Source organism: Mustelus asterias, chromosome 8 (genome assembly GCF_964213995.1).
Source record: "Mustelus asterias chromosome 8, sMusAst1.hap1.1, whole genome shotgun sequence".
In the NCBI taxonomy this organism is placed as follows: domain Eukaryota; kingdom Metazoa; phylum Chordata; class Chondrichthyes; order Carcharhiniformes; family Triakidae; genus Mustelus; species Mustelus asterias.
This window is the reverse complement of record NC_135808.1, coordinates 122,145,262-122,172,283: the sequence shown is the minus strand read 5'-3', so window position 1 is coordinate 122,172,283 and position 27,022 is coordinate 122,145,262. Positions and strand designations below refer to the sequence as shown.

The 27,022-nt window shown below is 42.0% G+C and overlaps 1 protein-coding gene across 2 annotated transcripts in view; it reads right to left on the bottom strand.

The window, feature by feature from the left end:
• tgfbr3 (transforming growth factor, beta receptor III) overlaps positions 1-27,022 on the bottom strand; it is a 154,520-nt gene that overhangs the window by 7,032 nt on the left and 120,466 nt on the right. For both annotated transcript variants that reach the window (XM_078218895.1, XM_078218896.1), the window contains exons 9-16: positions 20,247-20,560; positions 18,280-18,432; positions 16,837-16,962; positions 13,838-14,017; positions 10,933-11,241; positions 9,398-9,527; positions 3,060-3,101; positions 2,081-2,188 (exon numbers count right to left, since the gene is read on the bottom strand). In XM_078218895.1, the coding sequence (XP_078075021.1) occupies positions 2,081-2,188; positions 3,060-3,101; positions 9,398-9,527; positions 10,933-11,241; positions 13,838-14,017; positions 16,837-16,962; positions 18,280-18,432; positions 20,247-20,560 (1,362 nt within the window). The remainder of the gene's footprint in view (positions 1-2,080; positions 2,189-3,059; positions 3,102-9,397; positions 9,528-10,932; positions 11,242-13,837; positions 14,018-16,836; positions 16,963-18,279; positions 18,433-20,246; positions 20,561-27,022) is intronic.

Below are 27,022 nucleotides of genomic sequence, written 5' to 3'. Positions count from 1 at the left end.
TGTGGGTTTCCTCCAGGTGCTCCAGTTTCCTCCCACAATCCAAAGATTTATGGGTTAAGTGGATTGGCCATACTAAATTGCCCCTTAGTGTCAGGAAGATTAGCAGGATAAATACGTGAGATTATGGGGATAGGGCCTGGGTGGGAGTGTGGTTGGTGCAGACTCGATGGGCCGAATGGCCTCCTTCTGCTCTGTAGGGATTCTATGAACTAGGTCATGGTTAATCTTCTACCTCCATGCCATTTTCCTGCACTATCCCTGTATCCCTTGATGTCTTTAATATCTAGAAATCAATTAATCTCTGTCTTGAACATACTAAATGACTGAGCTTCCACAGTCTTTTCAGGTAGAGTATTCCAAAGATTCACCAACCTTTGAGTGGAGAAATTCCTCCTCATCTCAATAGCAAATGGTCTACCCCTTCTATAGGAAGCCATCGAGTAACAGAGTGGCCAGATCAGGCTAAAAGCCAGATTGCTCGGTACTAAACTAGGTGTCTGGGAACCATGTTACCAATAGAGTACTTATAAATATATGCAGTGACAGAGTGAGTAAGCTCCACTGAGTACTTTAAAGTTGCTTTTCTGACACTTCTTGCTAGCTATAATTTAACTAAGTCAATGTTTGATTCAGATACTACTGAAAGATCTTTCTTACAACTGGAAACGTTTTTATGATACAGATCTTGCCATTTCCTGGAGAACTTACATTGCCCAGAAGGGAGTACATTACACCAGAGGACGCTGCCAATGGAACGTGTAGTAAAGCAAAAAAAAAGTATCTTGGATTTATATTTGGTCTGTGAACAATGTTTACATTCCCACTGTTTAGGTCTCTGCTTCTGTGATCTAATACCACAATTCAACTAGGTGGAAATGTCAATACCATTGGCCTTCTCCACAATCACCATTAATTCTAGTCCACGACCAGATATCGGGAGCTGAATTTCTGTTGTGACTGTTTACATCAGTTTTTAAAATCTTCTCTCGCTCCTGACCTTTACGAGAATTCTTTTGAAAAAAAAATTCTAAATCCACTTTTTAAAGGTTGGCTTCACTAAATTTAAACTGATAGATGGAAGTCGTTTTGCCTGTGGAATCAGATTTGCAGCAACATTGAGTGAAACACCAGCATCATTTTCTCTACTGCTTTTAAGGTCTTCCTTTTCCATCAAGTGAGGTTCCCCCCATCCCACGCTTTACAGGATCAGTAACCGTGTGTGTTCTATTTCACACACTTCTACTCTCACCTCTTTGTTTCCGTCTCAAAACCATCCTTATCCTCATCTTCCACCTCACCAGTCTCTGTATTCAACGGATCATATTCACATTTCCACCATCTCCAGCATGATATCCCCGCCAAACTTATTTTCCTCTTCCCTTTCAACAGTCAGAATGGACTGTTCCGGCTGCAACACCCTGTTCAACGCTTCAGTCACCCCAACACCTCTACTATTTGCTTCAGCACCTTTCCATGTAAGGAACTTTATCGCCAACGTTTTGAGTCTGGATGACCCTTCATCAGAGCTGGACGATGGGTCATCCAGACTCGAAATGTTGGCTCTATTCTCTCTTCACAGATGCTGCTAGACCTGCTGAGATTTGCCAGCATTTTCTGTTTCAGATTCCAGCAAGCACAGTATTTTGCATTTATCTTAAGGAAGTTTATCATCAGGCAATGATTCTTATATAATAGAGTCCACCCTATCTATTCTTCATAAGCCATTTGATTTCAACAGTTCCACAGCATTTAATTATTTGCACTTTCAAGCAACCTTCAGCCGTTTTAAAATGTAAATGGTTTGATTAATGCACTATTGCTCTTTCTTGACAGGAAATTATTCCTTTAGTTATTTACTTCTCCTTGCTCTTGAAATTCTAACAATATGCTTTCTGCTTTGGATTAATTCAAGCTATGAGTGCATAGTTCTACAAATTCAGAAAAGGGATTAAAACTGTGATTTGTATGCTCATTAATACTTTAAGCTAAGTTGGCTTCTATTGATTCTTCCCATCCGCATCTAAGAAAATGAACCTGCTGCAGGGCGATAACTAAGTTAAATAATTGACAAGGAACATACCTGTGTGTGAATAAATGTACCACAAAGCTCCTGTCAGCAGCGCACCAATTACAAATGCTGCAAATGCAATTCCCACAACTGTTGGGGTATCCAGGCCATAAATGATATCTGAAATTTAAAAAGATGAGATGACACACATTTACTATGTAGAGACTAAAATAAAAAATCCTCTAACAGGATTATCATTTAAGAAAATCATTTAAGAAAATCATGCTATCATGTCTGGTGTTTAATGCAAAACCTATATGTGAACAGTGGTGCAATCGATTTGATTTCAGGCTTGATTTAACTTCCTGGCGTTTTGTTGAATATTTCAAACATCTTCAAATACTTGATCATTGATACGGAAGAAGGAAAATGAAGCTTTTTTTTATTTGCTTTGGTCAGCAAATCCAAAAAAGAATGAAACTCGCAAATTTATTCCCCAAGTACTGCGTTTCCCAACCTAAAATTGCAAGTAAGATATTCTTTACACTGTCACAAATGCAAGTTTTCAAATGCTGCTTTCTGCACATTGTTTTTTTTTCAATACATCAGTCTTTGTGTATTAGAGAAGTCTGTAACTCAGAAAATGCATGTAGCATAAATAATTTTCTGGCTTCTGTAGTGGAATACAGGTTGATAATCTTATTACCGATTCCTGAAAGGTTGTCTGGAGGTTTTAGCAGTTACCTCATCTCCATATAATAAGCTGATTGGATTCAGTGCTTAGTCAACTTAAATAAAATTAGGTCAAAAAATGGTTTTGATTGCAAACTTATATCTCCTAACGTAATGCACCAATATTGTTTTTGAAAAAGCTTTACCTAAACAAATCCAGTCATCAGAGTGCAGTTCACATTAGCAGGACTTATTCAAAAGAAATAACGTAACAAATGAGACAGCCATAACAAATCAAAGTAAATCACTAGAAAACTTGTATTCACTTAAACATGTGTTGATTGTAAAGCTAAAATAACATTTAAATCAATCAACTTACAAGGCCGTGGTCTCTCTACATTAATCTGGCTGTCAGGTGTCACTGAAAAGAACACATATAAGTGTATTTAATAGAACTATTAATCAAAATCTTTACTTTTTATGAGCTAAGTATAGTACAGTATGAAAATATATAATTCTATAAAGCAGTAAAGAACATGTGACTCAGTGGCTATACTTATGCACTGTGTCACACAACAGTGATGGATTTCTTTTCTACATTTCCATGCAACGTTTAAACACTTCACCTAGATAGATGTGTAGAAAGAAGTTTTTCCGCTTTATTGGAGAATAATGAGGGGAGTGAAGGAGTTTTGACACATCTATGCAGTAAACAATAACCTTTTGCTAATTTGAAGACATTGCGCTTCTGTTCATCTTGCTGTGAGCTCGTATCCCACCATTTGTCCATTGTATAACATATATTTGGATGACGGGTTATTTCAAGATGCTCTTTAATTTTAAGGCACCTACTGTTCCTGCATCTTCCAGAAGAGAACTTAACCAAACTGAGTTATTGAGATCCTAATGTTCTCCCAATCAATTTAATTTATTCAGCTCAAGCCCCCATTTATTTATATAAAATTACTCATGATGGGGGGGTGGGAAGGGAAGGAGAGAAAACTGAGAACTATAGACCTATTAGTTTGACATCAGTAGTAGGAAAATGTGAGAATCTATTACAAAGAATGTGATAAATAGACATTTAGAAAATAATGATATGATTGGGCAGAATCAATGTGCGTTTATGAAAGGAAGATCATGTTTGGAGTTTTTTGAGGATGTTACTTGTAAAAGAACCAGTGATGTGGTGTATTTGGATTTTAAAATTTATTTAGGGATGTGGACATTTATTGCCCATCCCTTAGGGCATTTAAGATCTGAAGTCACTTATAGGCCAGATCAGGTGAGGATGGCAGATTTCCTTCCCTAAAGGACAGTAGTGAACTAGATGGGTTTTTACGACAATCGACATTGGTTTCGTCATTAGACTTTTAATTCCAGATTTTTACTGAATTCAAATTTCACCATCTGCCACGGCGGGATTTGATCCCAGATTCCCAAAGCATTACTCTGGGTCTCTGGATTACTAATCTAGTGACAATACCACTACGCCACTGCCTCCCCATTTTCAGTAGGCTTACAATAAGGTCCCATGCAGGAGGCAAGTAAACACAATTGATTGGAACGCATGAGGTGGGGATAACATACTGCTGTGGATTGAGAATTGGTTTCAGATAGAAAACAGAGAATAGGAATAAATGGGTCATCCTCAGGATGGCAGGCTGTTTCTAGTGGGGTACTGCAAGGATCAGTGCTTGGACCACAGTTGTCCATAAGCTATATAAATGATTTGGATGTGGGGACCAAATGTAATATTTCCAAATTTCCAATGATAACAAAACTAGGTGGAAATGTAAGTTGTGAAGAGGATGCAAGGAGACTTCAAGAGAATTTGGACAGGCTAAGTGATTGGGCAAGAGCAGGGCAGATGGAATATAATGTGAATAAGCATGAAGTTATCCATTTTGTTAGAAAGAACAGAAAAACAGAGTATTTCCTAAATCGTGAGAAGTGTTGATGTCCAAAGGGACCTGGGTGTCCTTGTTCATGAGTCACTAAAGACGAACAGACAGGTTCAGCGAGCAATTAGGAAGGCAAATGGTATGTTGGCCTTCATATTGTGGGCATTTCAGTGCAGGAGTAAAGATGTATTGCTAGAATTGTATAGAGCCTTGGAGAGACTGCATCTGGAGTACTGTGTACAGTTTTGCTCTCCATATCTAAGGAAGGATGCATTTGTCAAAGAGGGAGTACATCAGAGATTCACCAGAGTAATCCTGGGATGGTGGGATTGTCTCATGAGAAGAGACTGAGTAGAATGGCCTGAATTCTCTAGAGTTTTGAAGCATGAGGGGTGAAATCATTGAAGCCTAATAAATTCTTACAGGGTGTGACAGGGTGGATGTGAACAGAATGTCTCCCCTGACTGGTGAGACTAGAACCCGGGCACACAGTCTCAAAATAAGGGGCAAACAATTTAGGACTGAGATGAGCAGTAATTTCTTTGCTCAGAGAATGGTGAATATTTGGGATTCTGCATCCCAGGGGTTGTGGAAGCTCAAACATTGAACATGTTCAAGATAGCAATCAATAGTTTTCTGGTTACTAAGGACATCAAGGGATATTTGGATAGTGGGGAAAAATGGTGTAGAGATAGATGATCAGCCATGATCTGTTTGAAATTTGGAGCAGGCTCGACGGGCCAAATTTAGAAATAATAGAAACATAGAAAATAGGTGCAGGAGCAGGCCATTTGGCCCTTTGAGCCTGCACCATCATTCAATATGATCATGGCTGATCATGCACTTTCAGTATCCCACTCCCATTTTCTCTCCGTACCACTTGATCCATTTAGCCACAAAGGCCACGTCCAGCTCCCTCTTGAACATATCTAACGAACTGGCCCCAACAAATTTCTGTGGTAGAGAATTCCACAGGTTCACAACTCTCTGAGTGAAGAAGCTCTTCCTTATCTCAGTCCTTATTCTTAGCCCCTAGTTCTGCACTTCACCAACATCGGGAACATTCTCCCCACATCTAGCCTGTCCAGCACCACAAGGATTTTATATGTTTCTATGAGATCCCCTCTCATTGTTCTAAATTCCAGTGAGTACAAGCCCAGTCGATCCAGTCTCTCTTCATATGTCAAATGGCCTATTCCTGGTCCGATGTTGCTCTGCTCATGGTATAATCACATGATAGTAAAGTGCATTTGATCTTCCTCTCTTCCTTCCCCTTTTTAATGTTTAAACAGCACAAACACATCAGTAAGTAGTTAAGAAGATGTTTTCCACATTAAAAAGATGCTTATTTTGCTTAGAAAACAAAGGATAAACCAAATCCATGTGTTCCAAAAAGCTGTTGCTTATAAAGGGGTGGAGTTAATCATTCCAGATGATGCTCATATGTTGTCATTGTAACAATATACTGACAAACAGATTAACTGTATAGGCACTGTAATTCTCTTCATGGGACAATGCAGGATGCAGAGTTTAGGACGAACCGGAGTTTAAGAGGGTTCAGGTTGGAAGGCTGGCTCGGAAACCTTTGAAAGACAGGTAGCCAATCTGATTCTATCAGTGCCCCATCATACAGGCATGGTTAAAATCACCCCTAGAGGCTCTGGAATGAGAAGCTAAGCTGAGATCATGAATGGACTGTTCAACAGTGGTTGGTAGCAAGGTTGTAGAGTTTGTGGAGGGACAAAGGACAAGTGCTTTGTTCTTCTCACTGTTTATCTAGCGATAAGTATGGCTCACCTAAAGCTGAACATCGGATAAGTAATCTGGCATTGCAGAGGCAGTGGAGATGTGGTGAAGCATTAGAGATGGGTGGTGTCAGCATAGATTTGGAAGCTAAGTCTTTTTTTTAATACTTTTCCAATTTAATCAAATCAAGTCCAATTCAGAGTCTCAACAAGTTGAGACATTTCCGATCCAAGTTGACAAGACAGGGCCTTCACACCTGTCTTGGGCCTGATCTACATGAGCCAAGCTGATTGGAGTAGGTGCAGACTCACCTCCTCCAAGGTTTAATCTCATTTGCATCTTAGCCAAAAGGCCGAGATGCCGCTTTTAAAAGTTGCTTCAAATGAAGCTTAAATGTAACCTAATGACCTCAACCAAGCGCAGCATCCGATCCAAAAGGCCGAGAAGGAAGCCAAGTCTTTACTGCAGATGACATTGTCATGGTAGAAAAGAACATCAAAAAGATGGGGTCGGTGCGGTGGGAGTGTTTTATCTATACTCAGCTAGGTAAGAGTGGAATCAAACAAGGAATATTTTGGACTTCCAATTGCAGGCAATTTCTGCTTCACAGATTTTACTGAAAAAAATTGCTCTTTGATATCCAAATAATTTTTTTATGGAGCAGATTTAAACAATAACCTTCATATGTCCATGTGGTTTTCACCATTAATCTTCATTTCATTGGTCCTTTTGAGCAAAGAATGCATTGCTACCACAAACTAATGAAGTCCAAATGTCAGTTAAAAAGCAGATCTACACTTCAACCCAAAATGTTAAAATTTTCACTGAGGGGCAATGCCACGGGTCAGTAATTTTTCTTGTAAAAAAATCCTATGCACTGCTTCTAATTGTATCTTGGTATTAAGCTAAAATAACAAACTAATTACTGTTTAATTTGTACAAAGACAAATTTACCACATTGGAATTAGCTCTCATTTGAGTGGAAAAGGATCTTGGTCATTATTATAAGATGTTTTATGTGGTCTTCTGGCTCATGAGACCATGGTTTGCGGCATGGTGGTCAACTGTGCTAATCATTGCCTGGTGTCGCTCAGGAGCCCCACTCTGGCATGGAAGTCTCTGCTGCATTTGTTGTAAGACAGTGGGCTGAGAAGCTGCGTGATTTGCTAGCCCCTGGTTTCTCTAGGTCCTTATTTGGCCAGTTGGGCTTTTAATTTCTGAGCTGTTGTCTATCTTGTGTTAATGCTCTACAGCAAAACTGGAGTGTCCTCTCCAGGGCGCAAGCCTGGGAAATATTTATGGAGACTCTGAGCTGCACAAACATGAGGGACTCCCTCTCAACTTCCCTGGTTAAGTCCAAAGGAATGCAAAGCACTATGTTTGATACCAGCTTGGTTGCAGGAGTTGTCAGAAGGATGATGGGCGAGATTCTCTGCAGCTGGGATTCTCCGGTCCCGCGGCAGTGAACGGAGATTTGGCTGAGTGCCAAATTCTCTGTTCTCGCTGGCAGTGGTTGAATAGCCGGAGAATTCCGGCTGATATATTTGGATGCCAGTCTGTCTTTGTGCTCCACTCCAGAATATTTTTGGTCAGGGTTTGCTCCCTTAGCCATCCAACGTTTCATTTGCATGAATTAAGCAATGATGTTAAAATAGGGGCAGCTAAGGTTGAAAACATAAGAGTTCAACCCATTCAAACACATGAGTTCAATTCTCTTGCCTGTGATTCCATTCCTCTTCCTCAAAATTTACTCAAGATGCACAAAATTCTGTAACGTTGATGTCATTGTCAACCCTAAATAATGCAAGCCTTATGCAAGCTGTAACCACCTCCATATTCAACTATACCAATGCTTTCCTTGTTGGCCTTCTATCATTCACCCTCTACAAACTGTAACTTGTTTCACACTAAGACCCATTCACCAATGTCCTTGCTGTCCTCCGATGCCGCGCTGTTCCATATACCCAATGTAAAACTCTCATCTTCACCTTCAAACCATTACATGGCTTTTATTCCTGCTTTCTTCTACAACCTTCACAAGACTTACACCATTTGACTCTTGCCTCGAAGCATTCCCCTCATCATAGTCACCTACTTTTCAGTCACCTCAGTCCAACTATCTGCAACTCGCTCCTGAATCCCCTGTCCTTCCTTTAAAACTTTCTGGAAACTCCTTGTTTTCCCCTGTCACTTCACCTACCAGCTCTAACCTGCACTTGGTTCCTTGCTATTTTTCTTGGGATGTTTTGAATGCTGAAAATACTATAATTGCAATTTGTTGTTGTCACCAGAAACTACCTTCCAATGAAGACTACTTATACTTATTCATATCAAATTGGGACAACTGAAGAATAGCTTCTATTTCAAAACAAATACAACTTGTTAAAGCATGTTACATCTCTTTTTACCAGAGGGACCACTACTGCGTGTTTAGATTGTTGAGAATAATTACCTAAATCATGCTTCTTGTACCTTACACCACAAGGAACAGCAAAAATAACTTTCTTACCAGTCAATTCAATTATCTGTCTCAATGCAAAAATAAGAGTATATCTAGTTAAATTCATATCTGGCCATAATTCCAGTATATGGGAAAGATTGTACAAATCCTTTACTGAACATGTTTTAATTTCTGTAGATTTCACTCGTGTCCTTAAGATACTTGACGTGAAACTGAAAATATTGACGACAATCTGCATTTATATAACCCCTTTAATGTTGTAAAATTTTCTTAGGTGCTTCACAGGAACATAATCTGGCAAAAATTGAAAATGACGGTGACTAAAGCTTGGTCAGAGTAAGGTTTGATGGAATGTCTTAGAGGAGGAGAGAGACACGGTGAGGTGGGAAGGTTTAGGGAGGGAAGTACAACCTTAGGGTCAAGACTGCTGAAGCCATAGCTGCTAATGGTGAGGCAAAGGGAGTGGGGGATGTACAAAGGGTCTGGATTGGAGAAGTGCAATTACTGATTGCATAATTCAATGTACATTTCTGATTATGAGAATCAATGGACAGGAATTGCATGCTACATCTGTACACTACTTTCAGATTTTTATTGTTGACTCACCTGGTGTGTTGGGTAGAATCATTCTCCCACGAACAACAGCCAATGGCTTGGTAAAAGATTGTCTGTTTCTCATCATAGCCATTATTATTTGCAAATTCACATTGATACAAGCTTCATCAGGAGGAATGCACTGTAGCATGGAATAAACAAAACCAGTGAGGTGAAGGAAGTACAAAGCCAACAGCTGAAATGCCAATGTGCTATAATGAGCTATTTGTCTGCGCAATTCTGTACAGATTGATTAATTGCACGCTTTACATGTGTTTAGTTAATATTTTTGATATACAGTCATATTGCAAAATAACAATTTAATAAATCAGACCATAATCTAAACTAAACGCTGTAAAGTTTCTTGGTGGTAAAGAACCTGAGTATTGCTGAAAAAAGATACAAGCCGTCAAACTTTTCATCTTGCACTCATCAGGGCAGATGCAAGAATGCCAAATTTCAAAGGGATCATCAATTTATACTGTATGATTGTCAAATTGACTCTGATTGGCTGAGATGTTGCCACAGCAAATACACCAGGGAGCTATTGCGCCCCCCCATGCTTGCAAACCAATCAGGAAACAAATTTTAGTACCCATCAGCAAACATACAGTAATTTGTTTAGGTTTGGCCAGGATTTTCTACTTATGTTTGCGTTGGCCCGGTTCGGTGATGGGAGTAGAAAATATAGTGAGAAATGCAAAGTTGCATTTATGTCGGCATTTGCACATGACATGATTGTCCCCTCCCTCAGTGACGGGGCTCATTTCCATACATTGAACATCGGGAACTTTATTTGAATACATTACCATGTGATTATCAGGCCGGAGTGCCAGAAGCATCCCCCAATCCGTCAAATAATCCAGCCACAACAGTGTAACGCAGAATGGCATGAAGCCCGACTGGTCTCTGAAGGCGTGCACCTTGTGAGCAGACCTCCCAGGGGAGCTCAGGTGAATGCAGTGCTCAGAGGGGAGAGGGTCATGCCCAGGTACTCCCAGCACTGCCAGGCACCCTCAGGCACTACCCAAGCACCCTCTTACACAACCCAGTTAGTGCTGGGGGTGCCCAGGTAGCGTCAGGAGAGTACCTGGATGAGAGGGGTGGGTTTTCCAGGGAGGGGTTCCAGGGTTAAATAGTTTGGTCGCTTTCTGCTAGGGCAGCCTTTAAAAATGGTGCCCTGATCCTTGCGTTTTTAAGTTGCTGGCAGGGCAGATGAATCAGAGGCCATACTTGAAGACTTTTTTTTAAAGTCCCAAACTATATGGCAGAGAAAGCCATCAGCGGCTTCAAACCGTTTTTCCCGCCCGCCATTGGGCTTTGCCGATTTCCAGAAAAATCTTGCCAAAAGGATGTATTAGCTTCAACTGGATAAGTGCCGAAAACCTTCTAACTTAGGTGTTACTGAATACAGATAAGTAAATTTGATTATTCTGACACTAATGAAACATCTAGCTTATGTAAATAGCCTTCATTTTGCACCTTGCTTGAGTATTATATTTCAGTTTCAACAGTTGAAGTAATTTTATATTCAGAAAATGACGAACCTTAGGAAGATTGGGAAATCCTTGGCTCTCTGTTTCCTTTTTGCTGCATAATGTAATTTCACAATGAAGAAATACTAAGGACATGTTGTAGACTGGCTTAAACACAAAGCTGAATCTCTTTTTTTCCATCTCTGCATGAGGCACTAGGAAATCGAGCTTCTGAGGACTGTAGAATTTTACAGATTCCTCCTTTGGACAAATGTTTTCAATAATGCTGTAGTCGGAATAGTCAACAGGGTCCGATGATGGAGAAATGTAGCAGGTCTGGATAACAAAACTAATTTCTGGGTCAGATTTGGTAACAGACACCTGAATCCATGTAATGGGAGAAAGAATAATAATTTCTTATTAGAATACTTTTAAGTCACACTACAACCTCTTCTAATTAACAAGTCTGCCTTAAAGAGGAAGAAAATTCCAGGGGCAAAGTCTTTCCCCACTGGTGAAAAAAACATACCCTTATCCTAATTCTCTCTTTTGCAGAAACATTAATTTTATTGTCATCATGGAGACCCTTTAGGTGAATATTCCACACTGCTTGTCTGCTCCCATAATGTTACTGCTGAGAGGAGTTCGTGGAGCACCTCACGGATAACAAGGCACAATTTCAGATTGATCTTAGGGCCATTTTCATATCATCAGCTGGAGATGCAGATCAAAAGTATAATGCTTTATGCAAAGGGAGAATGTGCGAGGAATGGTGGCAGACCTCAATCATGTCTAACTCAGAAAATGACTGAAAATACTTAATTCTACTTAAAAATTGGTGGAATAATTTGGCTGTCATAATTCTGTTGTTGATTGGAAAAAATAAGTTTAAAGTTTATTTATTAGTGTCACAAGTAGGCTTACATTAACCCTGCAATGAATTATTGTGAAAATCCCCTAGTCGCCACACTCTGGCATCTGTTTGGGCTCACTGAGCGAGAACTCAGCACGGCCGATGCACCTGACCAGCCCGTCTTTCGGACTGTGGGAGGAAACCGGAGCATCCGGAGGAAACCCACGCAGACACGGGGGAGAACGTGCAGACTCCACACAGACAGTAACCTCAAGCCGGGAATCGAACCCAGGTCCCTGGCACTGTGGGGCAGCAGTGCCAACCACTGTACCACCATACATACAAAGTCTGATGGACAATGTATAATATTTAAGTTGAATAGATATATAATTTTGTGTTAAGAAAGGTAAAATGGTTTCAGTTTCATTTAAGTTGTTTGTGAGCCCTGGTGCCTGGGAATCTGGTTAGACTCCTGACTAAAAGGTCAGGTTTTTTTGGTTTGTTGTATATATGCATTTTAATTAGGTTTTACAACCCTTGAAGTTAAAGAGGTGAGTTAACAGGGGTGAAAAGTTTAGTGGTTCTGGAAAAAAAAATTACAAAGTAGAAAATCATGCTACATTGTTCCAGACTGGTGTGTTTTTCCACTGGCCTCGCTGAGGAACAGGCATGGGTGGAAGATTCCGGTTGGGCCTGTGATGCAAGTCAGTTCCACGCCGACCACCAGCAGGTTTCCTGATTTGCCATGGCAACCGTCAGCAGAAAATCCCATGGAAAATTCACACTGGCGTAAAACCAATTTTTGGACTCCCACCGAATTCCACCCCACCCCATCCCTTCACCATTGAACCCAGTGGTGGGGCTATAGGAGAACTCCCCCCCCCCAGTGAGTTTAGCTAACTGCCCACTGACGCTCAGTTTTGGTTCTGCCAGGGTCACTCAGAGCCTGATCTCATTTCAGCCTTAGTCCAACATGGACAAAACAGCTGAACCGAAGAGGTGAGGTGAGAGTAACTGCCCTGGAACTCCCTCCCAAACAGCACTGTGGGTGTACTGACACCAGATGAACTGCAGCAGTTCAAGGCAGCAGCTCACTGCTACCTTCTCAAGGGCAATTAGGTATGGATAAGAAATACTAGCCTAGCTGTGAAAGAATAAAATAAATTGCTGCCGAGCCTGTTGAGTATTTCCAGCATCTTTTGTTTTTATTTAATATCCTAAATTTTTTAAATTGTTTAAGTGTAAACAAAGTATTCAGTTCACTATCATTAAATTGTAGATAATTTTGATATTTTTATAGTCTGAATACAACAGTCCAAAAAGGTGATATTTACTGTTCTTCAAAACAGACAGAGGAATGTGGTGGGCAATGCACATGGTCCCCTGCGCAAAACGTTGTGTTGAACTCATAACTGTATTCCTGCACCATAATGTGCCATGCATTAAGCTGCAAGTTTTAGTTCACTGACGATGCTTATGGAAATTGCCATTTGTTGTAAATGCAGATTACGCCATCGGGAGAAAGTGTATTATAAGTGTTCTCTTGGCTTTCATTATCAACTCCTAGAAGCAGATGATCATTGGAACAAGAGAAAGTAAGCACATTACACTAGCAGTATTTAAATTAACTGTTCAGCAGTTTGTGGGGAAAAGCTATTCTCTCAAATACAGCATCGCAAATAGATCGTTAAGCAACTGAATGTTCAACTATTGCATTAATGTTGTTGAACATAAACTTGGTGAATTTGGGTGTTAATTGTAGCACTATTTCACACCAATCAGCAATGCTGCAAATGAGCAGAATGTAAATAATCTATAAACTGAGTATCCTATTAACAGGATAATGCAACATTTGTGGGAAAAGTCGCTAGTTTTACAACACACTTGAAATGAAATTATGGTCAGTGTTATACTAAGAAGCAGCCCTTTGGTCAATCTCCCAACGTATTTCTGGACTTATTATTCCTACAACTTTCTCTGACAGACCAAAGAAATTTAAACCACAAATTAACATCTGTTCACTCAAATCCATGCATCAGTGCCAAAAGAAGAACTGAACAGTTCAGCTAAAACCACAGCCTACACAATTATTTAGCTCATTGACAAGCGTGCCAAAATGATTACCTCAACAAATAATGGGCGATTCTCTGAAACAGTGTGCACTCCTTGTGAAGGCGTACGGAACAGATCGGTATTGTAAAGCTCCATGTTCAAAGTTGCATTGTTGACTTGTGTCAAAGAAGGGAAACCAGGATAGAAAGGAATTTCAGACTTCTTGCTAGGTGTGAAGTATGTGCAGTTAAACTGAAACAGAAAGGAAATTATTCCTGAAATACTCATACAAGCTGCCATCAACAATTAAACTGTTTCTACAAATTCTAGTATACCACAAACTCTCTCAGGTAGTTTAGCAACAAATGAAATATGATTCAAATGCTCAATTAAGTGAATAATCAAATTTGAAAGTTCCACAAAATTCTAACTGCTTCAACTTCTTTAATGTCTCGGGACTGAGAGAATTAAACACTTCTCAGGAAACACTGTTGAAAGTCCATGTGTGCATGTCATTGCAAGGAGGCTGGGAACACACGAAGCAAGTGTAGAATACAAGGAAAGTAGAAAGAAACTTAAGCAAGGAATAAGGAGGGCTAAAAGGGGTCACGAAAAAGCATTGGCCAGCAGGATTAAGGAAAATCCCAAGACTTTTTATACATATATAAAGAGCAAGAGGGTAGCCAGGGAGAGGGTTGGCCCACTCAAGGACAAGGGAGGGAATCTATGCGTGGGATCAGAGGAAATGGGCGAGGTATTAAATGAGTACTTTGCGTCAGTATTCACCAAAGAGAAGGACTTGGTGGATGATGAGTCTGGGAAAGGGTGTGTAGATAGTTTGAGCCATGTTGAGATAAAAAGGAGGTGGTATTGGGGTTCTTGAGAAACATTAAGGTAGACAAATCCCAAGGGCCTGATGGGATATACCCCAGAATACTGAGAGAGGCAAGGGGGGAAATTGCTGGGGCCTTGAGAGAAATCTTTGTATCCTCACTGGCTACAGGGGAGGTCCCAGAGGATTGGAGAATAGCCAATGTTGTTCCTTTGTTTAAGAAGGGTAACAAGAATAATCCAGGTAATTACAGGCTGGTGAGCCTTACATCAGTGGTAGGGAAATTATTGGAGAGGATTCTTTGAGACAGGATTTATTCCCATTTGGAAATAAGTGGACGTATTAGTGAGAGGCAACATGGTTTTGTGAAGGGGAGGTCGTGTCTCACGAACTTGATCGAGTTTTTTGAAGAAGTGACGAAGATGATTGATGAGGGTAGGGCAGTGGATGTTGTCTACATGGACTTCAGTAAGGCCTTTGACAAGGTCCCTCATGGCAGACTGGTACAGAAGGTGAAGTCACATGGGATCAGAAGTGAGCTGGCAAGGTGGATACAAATCTGGCTTGGTCAAAGAAGACAGAGGGTAGCAGTGGAAGGGTGCGTTTCTGAATGGAGAGCTGTGACAAGTGGCGTTCCTCAGGGATCAGTGCTGGGACCTTTGCTGTTTGTAATATATATAAATGATTTGGAGGAATATGTAACTGGTTTGATTAGTAGGTTTGCGGACGACACAAAAGTTGGTGAATTTGTGGATAGCGATGAGGATCATCAGGGGATACAGCAGGATATAGATCAGTTGGAGACTTGGGCGGAGAGATGGCAGATGGAGTTTAATCTGGACAAATGTGAGGTAATGCATTTTGGAAGGTCTAATACAGATAGGAAATATACAGTAAATGGCAGAATCCTTAAGAGTATTGATAGGCAAAGGGATCTGGGTGTACAGGTACACAGGTCACTGAAAGTGGCAATGCAGGTGGAGAAGGTAGTCAAGAAGGCATACAGCATGCTTGCCTTCATCGGCCGGGGCATTGAGTTTAAAAATTGGCAAGTCATGTTGCAGTTTTATAGAACCTTAGTTAGGCCGCACTTGGAATATAGTGTTCAATTCTGGTCGCCACACTACCAGAAGGATGTGGAGGCTTTGGAGAGGATACGGAAAAGATTTACCAGGATGTGGGTATGGAGGGCATTAGCTATGAGGAGAGGTTGGAGAAACTTGGTTTGTTCTCACTGGAACGACGGAGGTTGAGGGGCAACCTGATAGAAGTCTACAAGATTATGAGAGGCATGGACAGAGTGGATAGTCAGAACTTTTTCCCAGGGTGGAAGAGTCAATTACTAGGGGGCGTAGGTTTAAGGTGCGAGGGGCAAGGTTTAAAGGAGATGTATGAAGCAAATTTTTTACAGAGAGTAGTGGGTGCCTGGAACTCGTTGCCGGGGGAGGTAGTGGAAGCGGATACGGTAGTGACTTTTAAGGGACGTCTTGACAAATACATGAATAGGATGGGAATAGAGGAATATGGTCCCGGGAAGGGTAGGGGGTTTTAGTTCAGTTGGGCAGCATGGTCGGTGCAGGCTTGGAGGGCTGAAGGGCCTGTTCCTGTGCTGTAATTTTCTTTGTTCTTTGATAAGATCAGTCGCAGATATAATGGGCAGCATTCTGGGTTGGGATCCTGACGTCAAAGGATCCTGGATTGCTTGCCCCCCTAACACCAAGCAACTCCACCCACCTCCCCGTCTCCTATGGGGAGGCTGTCTCCTTGCAGGAGTTAATTTCTGGAAAGCTACATAATAACTGCGACATTGTTAGGTTTGTAATACATTACTCACAAGCGTCGGATTGCAAATAATTACACAACTTCATGCTGCAGGTCTAAAGGGTGGAAATTAACTTTTTAATATTAGCATGCTATCAACAGAAAAAGGGAAGAAACTAACCTATTAGATTTTATTATGTTGAGTCATCATCGATTTATGTTAATAATAACAGCAAAAAGAAAACGGTCGCATTAACTCTCACTCTGCTCAATAAACGGGCTGCTTAAAGTTAGAAAAGATTCTGTGGCCAGCAAGTGTAGGGTTAATGAGATTATCAATTCTTATTTGTAGGAATGTGAATTTGAGATGGCTGTTGTCCTTGCAAATATGCACATTTCTATTACCTCTAACCTGTACTGCTTGCACAAAATACTTCAGAATGTAAATAAAAAATACTATATACATTAAACAGCGTACCGGAACAGTTTTCAGCCTGCTTCCAACTGGGTCATCACCATCTCCAGGGAAGCCGTTGTCTCCGGATTCTTCATTATCACTATACCATCCACTTCCTTCAACAGGATTCTCTAGCTCAATCAAAATCTGTCAGGGAAAATTTCAATGGTTTAGAAAAACCTTTTTGTATTGTTGCTCTCCCACAGCAATGTTCATAATCAAGCAAAAGATGTTTTCTTTTCCTATAATCTGTTTGTACATTCTGTTCTTCCAATACATCACTACTACTATTTCACACTTTCCATTTGTGATCACTGTCATTAAACCCTGCCAACTGTAACTTGTACCATCAATCATTTTGCCTTATCAACTCCATAAATCCTTACTTTATGACAGCATCTTTTGTTTCTCTCTCAACTTTTTTAAGACCTCTTTTTACCTCCATCCTGTGTCCCTTGTTTTATTAAAAGTATTGAGATACAACTTTACATGCAGAATGCTGCAAAAATTATTGCTTTTCACTCTCCTCTCCTGGGGTGGCACGGTGGCAGAGTGGTTAGCACTGCTGCCTCACAGTGCCAGGGACCCGGGTTCGATTCCCAGCTTGGGTCACTGTCTGTGTGGAGTTTGCACCTTGTCTGCGTGGGTTTCCTCCGGGTGCTCCGGTTTCCTCCCACAATCTGAAAGATGTGCTGGTTAGGTACATTGACCCGAACAGGCGCCGGACCATGGAATTTCACAGTAACTTCATTGCAGTGTTAATGTAAGCCTTACTTGTGACTAATAAATAAACTTTTTAAAAAACTTTCTGCTTGTATTTTATTTCGCTCCCTACAGACCACTAATACTTTCTCTCATCTTCTCTGCAACCATTTGTCTCTCATTATTTTACAGTACGCCTGGCAATCTCTTTCTGAGCTGAGCGGGAACAACTGGAAAGAAAAGAGAAATAGCTTTACCATGTAACATAGTAAGCTCTGGTGAAGAGAAAAGCATTGGTTCATCTCGGTCACCATTCAGATTTCTCATCAGTTTCCTGCTGTGATTATAGAATTAACAACCCTGAATCCTAATCCTAACAAAAACTGATCATTCCTTTCAATAAAAATAGGAGGGAGAGAGAAAATTAGCCACTGAAGAGGGGAGAAAAGAACTCTGACGCTAGTTTTCACAGATAAAATTGAACCATTTTAATTTGTATTCTTGTATTTTAAGAAATTAATTGTTTACAATTCTTCTATGTAGCTAAATCATTTGAAAAACAGCAGATATTTATCGGGGAAAATGCAAAAGCAAAGTAAGATTTAAAAACAAAATGTAATGATATTTCCCCACATACAAACACCGGACATTTTTTTCTTTAGTGGAAGCTCATAACCATTAGAAGAACAAGATAATGAATTAATTCCACTTCAGTGATCTGAAGCAAATTTTAAAAAGAGCATTATCTATTGTTTTGCTTACTGAGTTCAAATACATGATGAGACCATCTGGACCAGAGTATTTAGTAGTCTCGCAGCCCGTGAGTGAAGACTCCAGAATGTAATGTGTAGAGTTTTCCTTTGCTTTGCATTTTGGATCCAATAGAGAAACTTGTGTTATTACAGTTGCATCAATCTAGAGAAAAGGTCACAAGACATGTTAATAATACACAACATTCCGTAATATCCTCCTCCCTCCAAATAAACATGTTCACGTTATGAATATAGTCCAATCCCTTAGCGTTGGTGCTTGAACAATGGTCCTTTGCACCTGTTAACTAATGTATTTTTGATTTTTATAGTGTTGGCAGTTCCAGTCTAGTGTTTTGGTGTGGTTGATGGGATAGACACTCCTGGTGTTGCAGGCAGTAAATTCTGGAACACGGCATAACTCTTCTTCTCACAGATGAGACCGAATGACAAATGGCATAGCAAATGTGTTATTTAATGCTTTTACAATAAAAAGAATTAACCGATTCTTCCCAGAACTAGCTTATTCCTTTGAGAGAGTGAAACTGAAAATCAAAATCACATTTTCTTCTTTAAAAAAAGGTACAAAAAACAAGGAATAATTAAAATATTAATCAGGAGCGAAAATTAGAGTACAAGAGAAAACTAGCTAGAAATTACAAAAACAGATAGTAAAATATAGATATTTAAAGAAGAAGATTTAACAAAGTGAATGGAGGTGATTCTTCCAGCCCGCTGCGCTGCTTTTGTAGCGCAGCGGGCCAGGAGACTCAAGCAGAGGCCGTTTCACAGGCTCTCCGCTGGGCGCTACAGCCTCCATATGTCTCCCAGCGCTGGATTTCCAGCACCGTTAGCTCTGCGCCTGAAATCGGTGTGGAGCTGCATAATTTATTTAAATTAGAATTTTCATGTATTTTAATGTCATTAGCAGGCCCAGGACTGAAATCTCCAAGCCCACTAGCATCCCCCCCCCCCCCCCCCCCCCCCCCCCCCCCCCCCCCCCCCCCCCACCGCCCCCCACTAGAAGTATTTCACTCCAGCAGGGTTTAGTATAGCTCTTCACTTGCAGGGAGCTGGTGGCCCGACCCCACTGGAGTGAAGGGGAGCCATCGAGGCCTCCAGATGGTCAGGTGTCGGGTGGGGGGGGGATTGGGTGCCCTCTGGGCATTGGCACCCTGACAGTGCCAGCCTGGGCCCGCTGGCACTGCCCAAGGGGCAAAGTACCAATGCCCAGGGAGAACCTTGGCACTGCCCATTAGACATCGGGCAGTGCCAAGGGGGTGGGGTCTCCAGGGGAGTGATCTGTGGGGGTGCGGAGTCCCGTTGCACTCTGTACTTGGGCTGAGTGTCAGAGGGAAGGAGGCCATCAATTGGGGCTGGGCAGAGGCGGGGAGATCAGCCTGCTTGGGGCGGGGTGGGGACAGGCTGCCGGTGGGGAGGGGGGGGATTTGGTAGATTGGGGCTGCGGGGATGGTTGAGGCTAGCCTGGGCGTGTTCGGGATGCCAGCGATTGGGTCGTGGGGGGGGGGGTCACATGGCCTGCGATGTGGGGGTCGTGGGGCTGGCCAGCGATCGGGAGGCCGGCAAGCTGGGGCCACTGTGCATGCTCTGACCTCGGCACTGACAGATCGGCACATGCGCAGTGGCCTGCTCAGCGGGGATAGGGCCCGCCCACAGCTTTTTGGACTGATTCACACTCGTGCACTCGGCAGTGCTTAGCGTGGGAAACTGATTTTGAAACTCCTACTGAAAAAACGAGCGTGAGTTACTCCAGTTTTTACACAAATTGGACACTTAGAATTTTTTGGGGAGAATCACCCCCATCATCGGTCCTGTAGAAAGTGGGGAATTAATAATGGCGGTGGGGCGTGAACAGCTGGAGAATTCCGGCCCTTGTATAATTAACACTATAAATGTGAAGCGACAAACATTTCTCAAGTTATCAATGGTGGAAAAAGCACGCAATGGATTTAAACGAACCTGCAAACTGCTCTTTTCAATTGAGGCTATCATTCTTCCACTCTCACACTGAACAGATAGGACCACATTGTCAATGGTCTGAATCTCTTCAGCTTCAGATAATCCATTCCTCATCAGTTTTTCAAATGTACTATCCTGGGATCTCTGAGGCAGCTTGTGAGCCGTGTCCATCACGTCATAATCTTCCGGATCAAAGCGAAACGGAAAGCGAGAGACTTCTGGTACTCGAGGAAAGGCCTGATCAGATGATTGCAACGGCTCTCTCAGAATTGAAAGTTCTGGTGGAAGGAAAGATTCTGTTGCCTCTTCTTCAGCTATGGCAGGAAGAGAAAGGAGTCAATAAATAATCTTGACCTCTTTTAAATCAGGATTACATTTTCAAGATCTAATTTACTGCCAAATTATAACTAGAATAAACTTGCATCTTATTATTTCACTCAAGAGCATAGAGGGAACTGAGTGAAATAAGATTTAACTCATTTGATTGATTTTTTTAAGATGACTCTGTGCTGATTTTCAAATGACAAGCAGCACTGCTACGTAATAAATAAAGATTCTGAACAGTTGGAACATAACACTATGGTACTATTTAATATCATAGTATGAACCAGTAACAGTAGTACTACTGTACTATTACAATGCAATTCATAATGAAAAAATGCAATCTGAACAATACAGGCTTTCTCCTAGACTTGAATGAACCTATGTGAGTTTGCATCACATATGTAGATTAAAATTTAAGAATTCAACATTTTTAATTATTTTAAATCATATTTCAGTCTACTTTATTCTCTTTCAAACCTTTTACAGTATCTGCCTAAGATAGGAACATGAGATGGTCCGGCTTGAAACTTTTTTCATGGATGGTAGCAATGATGCCTTGGGCAACATATCACTAAGATGTGACAAAGAATTGCCTGCTTTCCTCCGCAGTTGGCTTGACCAATGAGAGGCTCATAGAACATAGAACATAGAACATTACAGCGCAGAACAGGCCCTTCGGCCCACGATGTTGCACCGACCAGTTAAAAAAAAAACTGTGACCCTCCAACCTAAACCAATTTCTTTTCGTCCATGAACCTATCTACGGATCTCTTAAACGCCCCCAAACTAGGCGCATTTACTACTGATGCTGGCAGGGCATTCCAATCCCTCACCACCCTCTGGGTAAAGAACCTACCCCTGACATCGGTTCTATAACTACCCCCCCTCAATTTAAAGCCATGCCCCCTCGTGCTGGATTTCTCCATCAGAGGAAAAAGGCTATCACTATCCACCCTATCTAAACCTCTAATCATCTTATATGTTTCAATAAGATCCCCTCTTAGCCGCCGCCTTTCCAGCGAAAACAATCCCAAATCCCTCAGCCTCTCCTCATAGGATCTCCCCTCCATACCAGGCAACATCCTGGTAAACCTCCTCTGCACCCTCTCCAAAGCCTCCACATCCTTCCTGTAATGTGGGGACCAGAACTGCACACAGTACTCCAAGTGCGGCCGCACCAGAGTTGTGTACAGTTGCAACATAACGCTACGACTCCTAAATTCAATCCCCCTACCAATAAACGCCAAGACACCATATGCCTTCTTAACAACCTTATCTACTTGATTCCCAACTTTCAGGGATCTATGCACACATACACCTAGATCCCTCTGCTCCTCCACACTATTCAAAGTCCTCCCGTTAGCCCTATACTCAACACATCTGTTATTCCTACCAAAGTGAATTACCTCACACTTCTCCGCATTAAACTCCATCCGCCACCTCTCGGCCCAACTTTGCAACCTGTCTAAGTCTTCCTGCAAACTACGACACCCTTCCTCACTGTCTACCACACCACCGACTTTGGTGTCATCAGCAAATTTGCTAATCCACCCAACTATACCCTCATCCAGATCATTAATAAATATTACAAACAGCAGTGGCCCCAAAACAGATCCCTGAGGTACACCACTTGTAACCGCACTCCATGATGAATATTTACTATCAACCACCACCCTCTGTTTCCTATCCGCTAGCCAATTCCTGATCCAATTTCCTAGATCACCCCCAATCCCATACATCTGCATTTTCTGCAGAAGCCTACCATGGTGAACCTTATCAAACGCCTTACTAAAATCCATATATACCACGTCCACTGCCTTGCCCCCATCCACCTCCTCGGTCACTTTCTCAAAAAACTCAATAAGGTTAGTAAGGCACGACCTACCTGCCACAAAACCATGCTGACTATCACCTATCAATTCATTACTCTCCAAATAACTATAAATCCTATCCCTTATAATTTTTTCCAACATCTTGCCGACAACAGAAGTGAGACTCACCGGTCTATAATTCCCGGGGAAGTCTCTGTTCCCCTTCTTAAACAATGGGACAACATTCGCTAACCTCCAATCTTCTGGTACTATACCAGAGGCCAACGACGACCTGAAGATCAGAGCCAGAGGCTCTGCAATCACTTCTCTTGCCTCCCAGAGAATCCTTGGATAAATCCCATCCGGACCAGGGGATTTATCTATTTTCAGACCCTCCAGAATATCCTGCACATCCTCCTTATCAACTGTAATACTGTCTATTCTACTCCCCTGCAACCCAGTGTCCTCCTCAGCTATATTCATGTCCCCTTGCGTGAACACCGAAGAGAAATATTGGTTCAATGCTTCACCAATCTCCTCCGGTTCCACACATAACCTCCCTCTGCCATCTATAACTGGCCCTAAACTTGCCCTAACCAACCTTCTGTTCTTGACATACCTATAGAACGCCTTAGGATTCTCTTTAACCCTATCCGCCAAAGTCTTCTCATGTCCCCTTTTAGCCCTTCTAAGCTCGCTCTTCAACTCCCTCTTAGCCAATCTAAAGCTTTCTAGTGCACTACCCGAGTGCTCACGTCTCATCCGAACATAAGCCTCCTTTTTCTTTTTAACCAACAAAGAAACTTTTTTGGTGCACCACGGTTCCCTAGCCCTACCAATTCCTCCTTGCCTGACAGGGACATACCTATCACAGACTCGCAGTAGCTGCTCCTTGAAAAAACTCCACATGTCGGACGTTCCCAGTCCCTGTAATCTCCTAGTCCAACCTATGTTTCCTAATTCTCTCCTAATAGCCTCATAATTACCCTTCCCCCAGCTAAAACCACTGGCCCGAGGTTCATGCCTATCCCTTTCCATCACTAAGGTGAACGTAACCGAATTGTGGTCACTATCACCAAAATGCACACCAACTTCCAAGTCTAGCACCTGGTCTGGCTCATTTCCCAGCACCAGATCCAATATAGCCTCACCTCTAGTTGGCCTGTCTACATACTGAGTCAAAAAACCTTCCTGCACGCTTTGAACAAAAACTGACCCCTCTAACGAGCTAGAGCTATAACAATTCCAGTCAATATTAGTCAAGTTAAAATCCCCCATAACAATTGCCCTATTACTTTCACTCCTAAGCAGGATTGACTCCGCAATCCTTTCCTCAACCTCTCTAGAACTTTTAGGAGGTCTATAAAAGACTCCCAACAGGGTGACCTCTCCTCTCCTATTTCTAATCTCCGCCCATACTACCTCAACAGATAAGTCCTCATCAAACCTCCTCTCTGACACTGTGATACAATCTCTGACCAATAATGCTACCCCTCCCCCTCTTCTACCTCCTTCCCTACTTCGACTAAAACATTTGAACCCCGGGACCTGCAGCATCCATTCCTGCCCCTGCTCTATCCATGTCTCTGAAATAGCCACAACATCGAAGTCCCAGGTACTGATCCACGCTGCAAGTTCACCCACTTTATTGCGAATACTCCTGGCATTGAAGTATACACATTTCAAACCCTGCTCCACCCCACCTCTGCAATGCCGTGCATTGCAGTCCCCATCCATGCATCCCTCACTTTCAGCCCCACTACTCAGGATCCCTCCCCCCCCCCGAATCAGTTTAAACCTCCCTGCATGGCCTTAGCAAATTTACCCCCCAGGATATTGGTCCCCTTCTGATTAAGGTGTAGACCATCCTTCTCATAGAGGTCACACCTTCCCCAGTACGAGCCCCAATTGCTTAAGTACCTGAACCCCTCCCTCCTGCACCATCCCCTCAGCCATGAATTCAAACCTTCCCTCTCCCTATTCCTCTCTAAACTATCCCGTGGTACAGGCAAGAGTCCAGAGATAACCACTCTGTCAGTCTTGGCCTTTAGTTTCCACCCCAACTCCATAAATCCCTGCCTAATATCCCCTTCCCCTATCCTCCCTATGTCGTGTGTCCCCACATGTACAATAACTTGTGGTTTATCTCCCTCCCCCCTAAGAGTCCTGAATACCCTGTCAGACACATCCCGGACCCCAGCCCCTGGTAGGCAACACACCAACCCTGAGTCCCTGAGTCATTGCTAGGAAAATGCCAAGTACACGAGTCAATCACACAAAGGATCCAAATAAGTATTCCAGCTAAATGTCAATGATTTACTGTTAGCAAAAATAAGGGGGTCGATCTTACCAAAGGATTTTAAGTGCTGAACGAGTGTGAAAATGGGAGAGAATTGCATCCATTTTTTGGGCAAACTCCCATACGCTATCTTATGGCACTTAGAAAATAAGTGATCCCAAATGTGATTCTCGCCAGTAGGTGGAGTGGACAGAGTCTATTCATGCCGGGCAGCCGGCTGCTGATTGCTAGAGGATGCTATTGTGCATGCGCCCTGATCTCCCAGTGCAATATGTACAATAGTGCACTGGGAATCTGTCACTGTTTCCTCCCCCCCCCCCCCCATCTGCAACCGAAAACATCGCACCCCCACCTCCCTGATCGTGCCCCTGGTGTGATGAGCCACAAAGATTGTCCCCAATGTATTTTTACGTATAGAAATTCCACTATTTCACAAAATGATACTTGTTGAATCCATTAAAGCATGCACTGATATCCTCAGGAATAAGGAAATACAAAATAGCAAATTTTATATCCTGTTCTTCAGTTATAGTGTTAAAAAAACAGATTGTTTCTCGTTTTATTACTACAAGGACTCTTGTGTTGGTTTACAAATGATTAGCAAGTCATTGCCATTTGTGACATCTAATTTATCTGCAAGTGTTTTTTGCAATAGACTTGCGCCTGCAATATATTTTCAGTTGTACCATAGGTGAACTAGATGATACCACTAGGGAGACTGGAGTGTTTCTTGAACAGAGTTAGGGAAAATGTGCGTTGCTGTCCAGGTTCCAAAATTACAAAATTCCCTATTGAGCAATTCCTGTGGAACAAACTCTTGTGTAAGGCACGAGATGCTGATGAACTCAGTCTGTTTTTTAAAAGTGAACTGAGCCTCTAATATTGCTTCAGCTCTGATGAAGGGTCATCCAGACTCAAAACATTAGCTCTATTCTTTCTCCATAGATGCTGTCAGACTTGCTGAGATTTTCCTGTTTTTATCTCTAATATTGGAATGTTTACAAGCAAATTCCTTCGGTTAATTTACCTTATTGGTCTTACTGTTTTAGCAGTTAGTTATTTTTAAAAATAATTACATTTTACAATGGATTAGGTTGTATTATAGACTTTCCAGGCATGCGTTTGTCAATGTTTCTTTGACAGAACCTTCTATGTCCACAGCCACTACCAGCTAAAAGTTCAGATGCAGCACACACATTGGAGCACTATCACTAGCACCATCACAGGGCAGATGGTGGTGAGGGGAAATGCCATGAACTAGTAATCCCAAGACTCAGGTTAATGCTCTCAGGACATGGGTTCACAGTCTACCGTGGCAGCTCAGTAATGGTGACCATGAAACTATCATCAATTGTTGTAAAAACCCATCTGGTTCACTAATGTCCCTGATGAAGGGAAATCTGGCATCGTTACCTGGTCTGGCCTACATGTGACTCCAGATCCACAGCAATATGGTTGGCTCTTAACTGCCCTCTGAAGGAAGTTCAATGGAAGTTAGGGCTGGCCAATAAAAACTGGCCTTGCTAGTGTGTCTACATCCCATCAAAAAAATAAAAAAACCCTCCAATTTCCCTCCAAGCCACAGGCCATTCTGACTTTGACCTCTTGCTATTCCTTCATTGTTAGTCAAAAGCCAGGTTCTGCCTAGATGAATGTTGTGGGCCACCTTTACCAGATGGATTGTAGTGTTTTAAGAAGGTGGCCCATCACCATCTTCTCAGAGCATCTTGACATAGGTAATAGATAAATGCCAGCCTCACCAGTATCCCAAGAATAAATAAATAGCCAAAATTTCCAAGGATGATGTTTTATCTCTTAATAAGAAGCAATGTTTGTCGTCACTGCCATTAAGCTTATTCCTGATTCATTCCCCACTTAATCGTTTTCTGCATAAGTTTAATACCCAGGGTCTTGACACTAATTCCTCACTGTGGAGTTGCACAGAAAGTATCTCTCTTACTTTAATTGGAAGAGTAAAGAGAAAGGAATAGCACATGCACTTTGACAGAAAGAAGCGATCGATAGAAGTGAAATGGCTGCAGGAAGAAAAACTGAAGTTGAACATGAAATTAAGATGAAAATAATAGAGTGAAATGCAAAGTCTTAGGCTGCAAAATGTGGCTTTCTGGCACCAGGTTTTTCAGCACTATGAGTGCGACACGCTTCTGGTGCGAGCCATGCAGGCTGCATTTTGGGGAGGGCTTTAATGCATGTGCAAGGTGCATTAATATGCAGAGCAAGCAGATAATAATGCCAATCACTGTTGTTGCACACCCTTGCCATCATCCAGGCACTGCCTTTACCACCAGCAACCAGTTGATTAGAAGGAGGAGGAGAAAGGG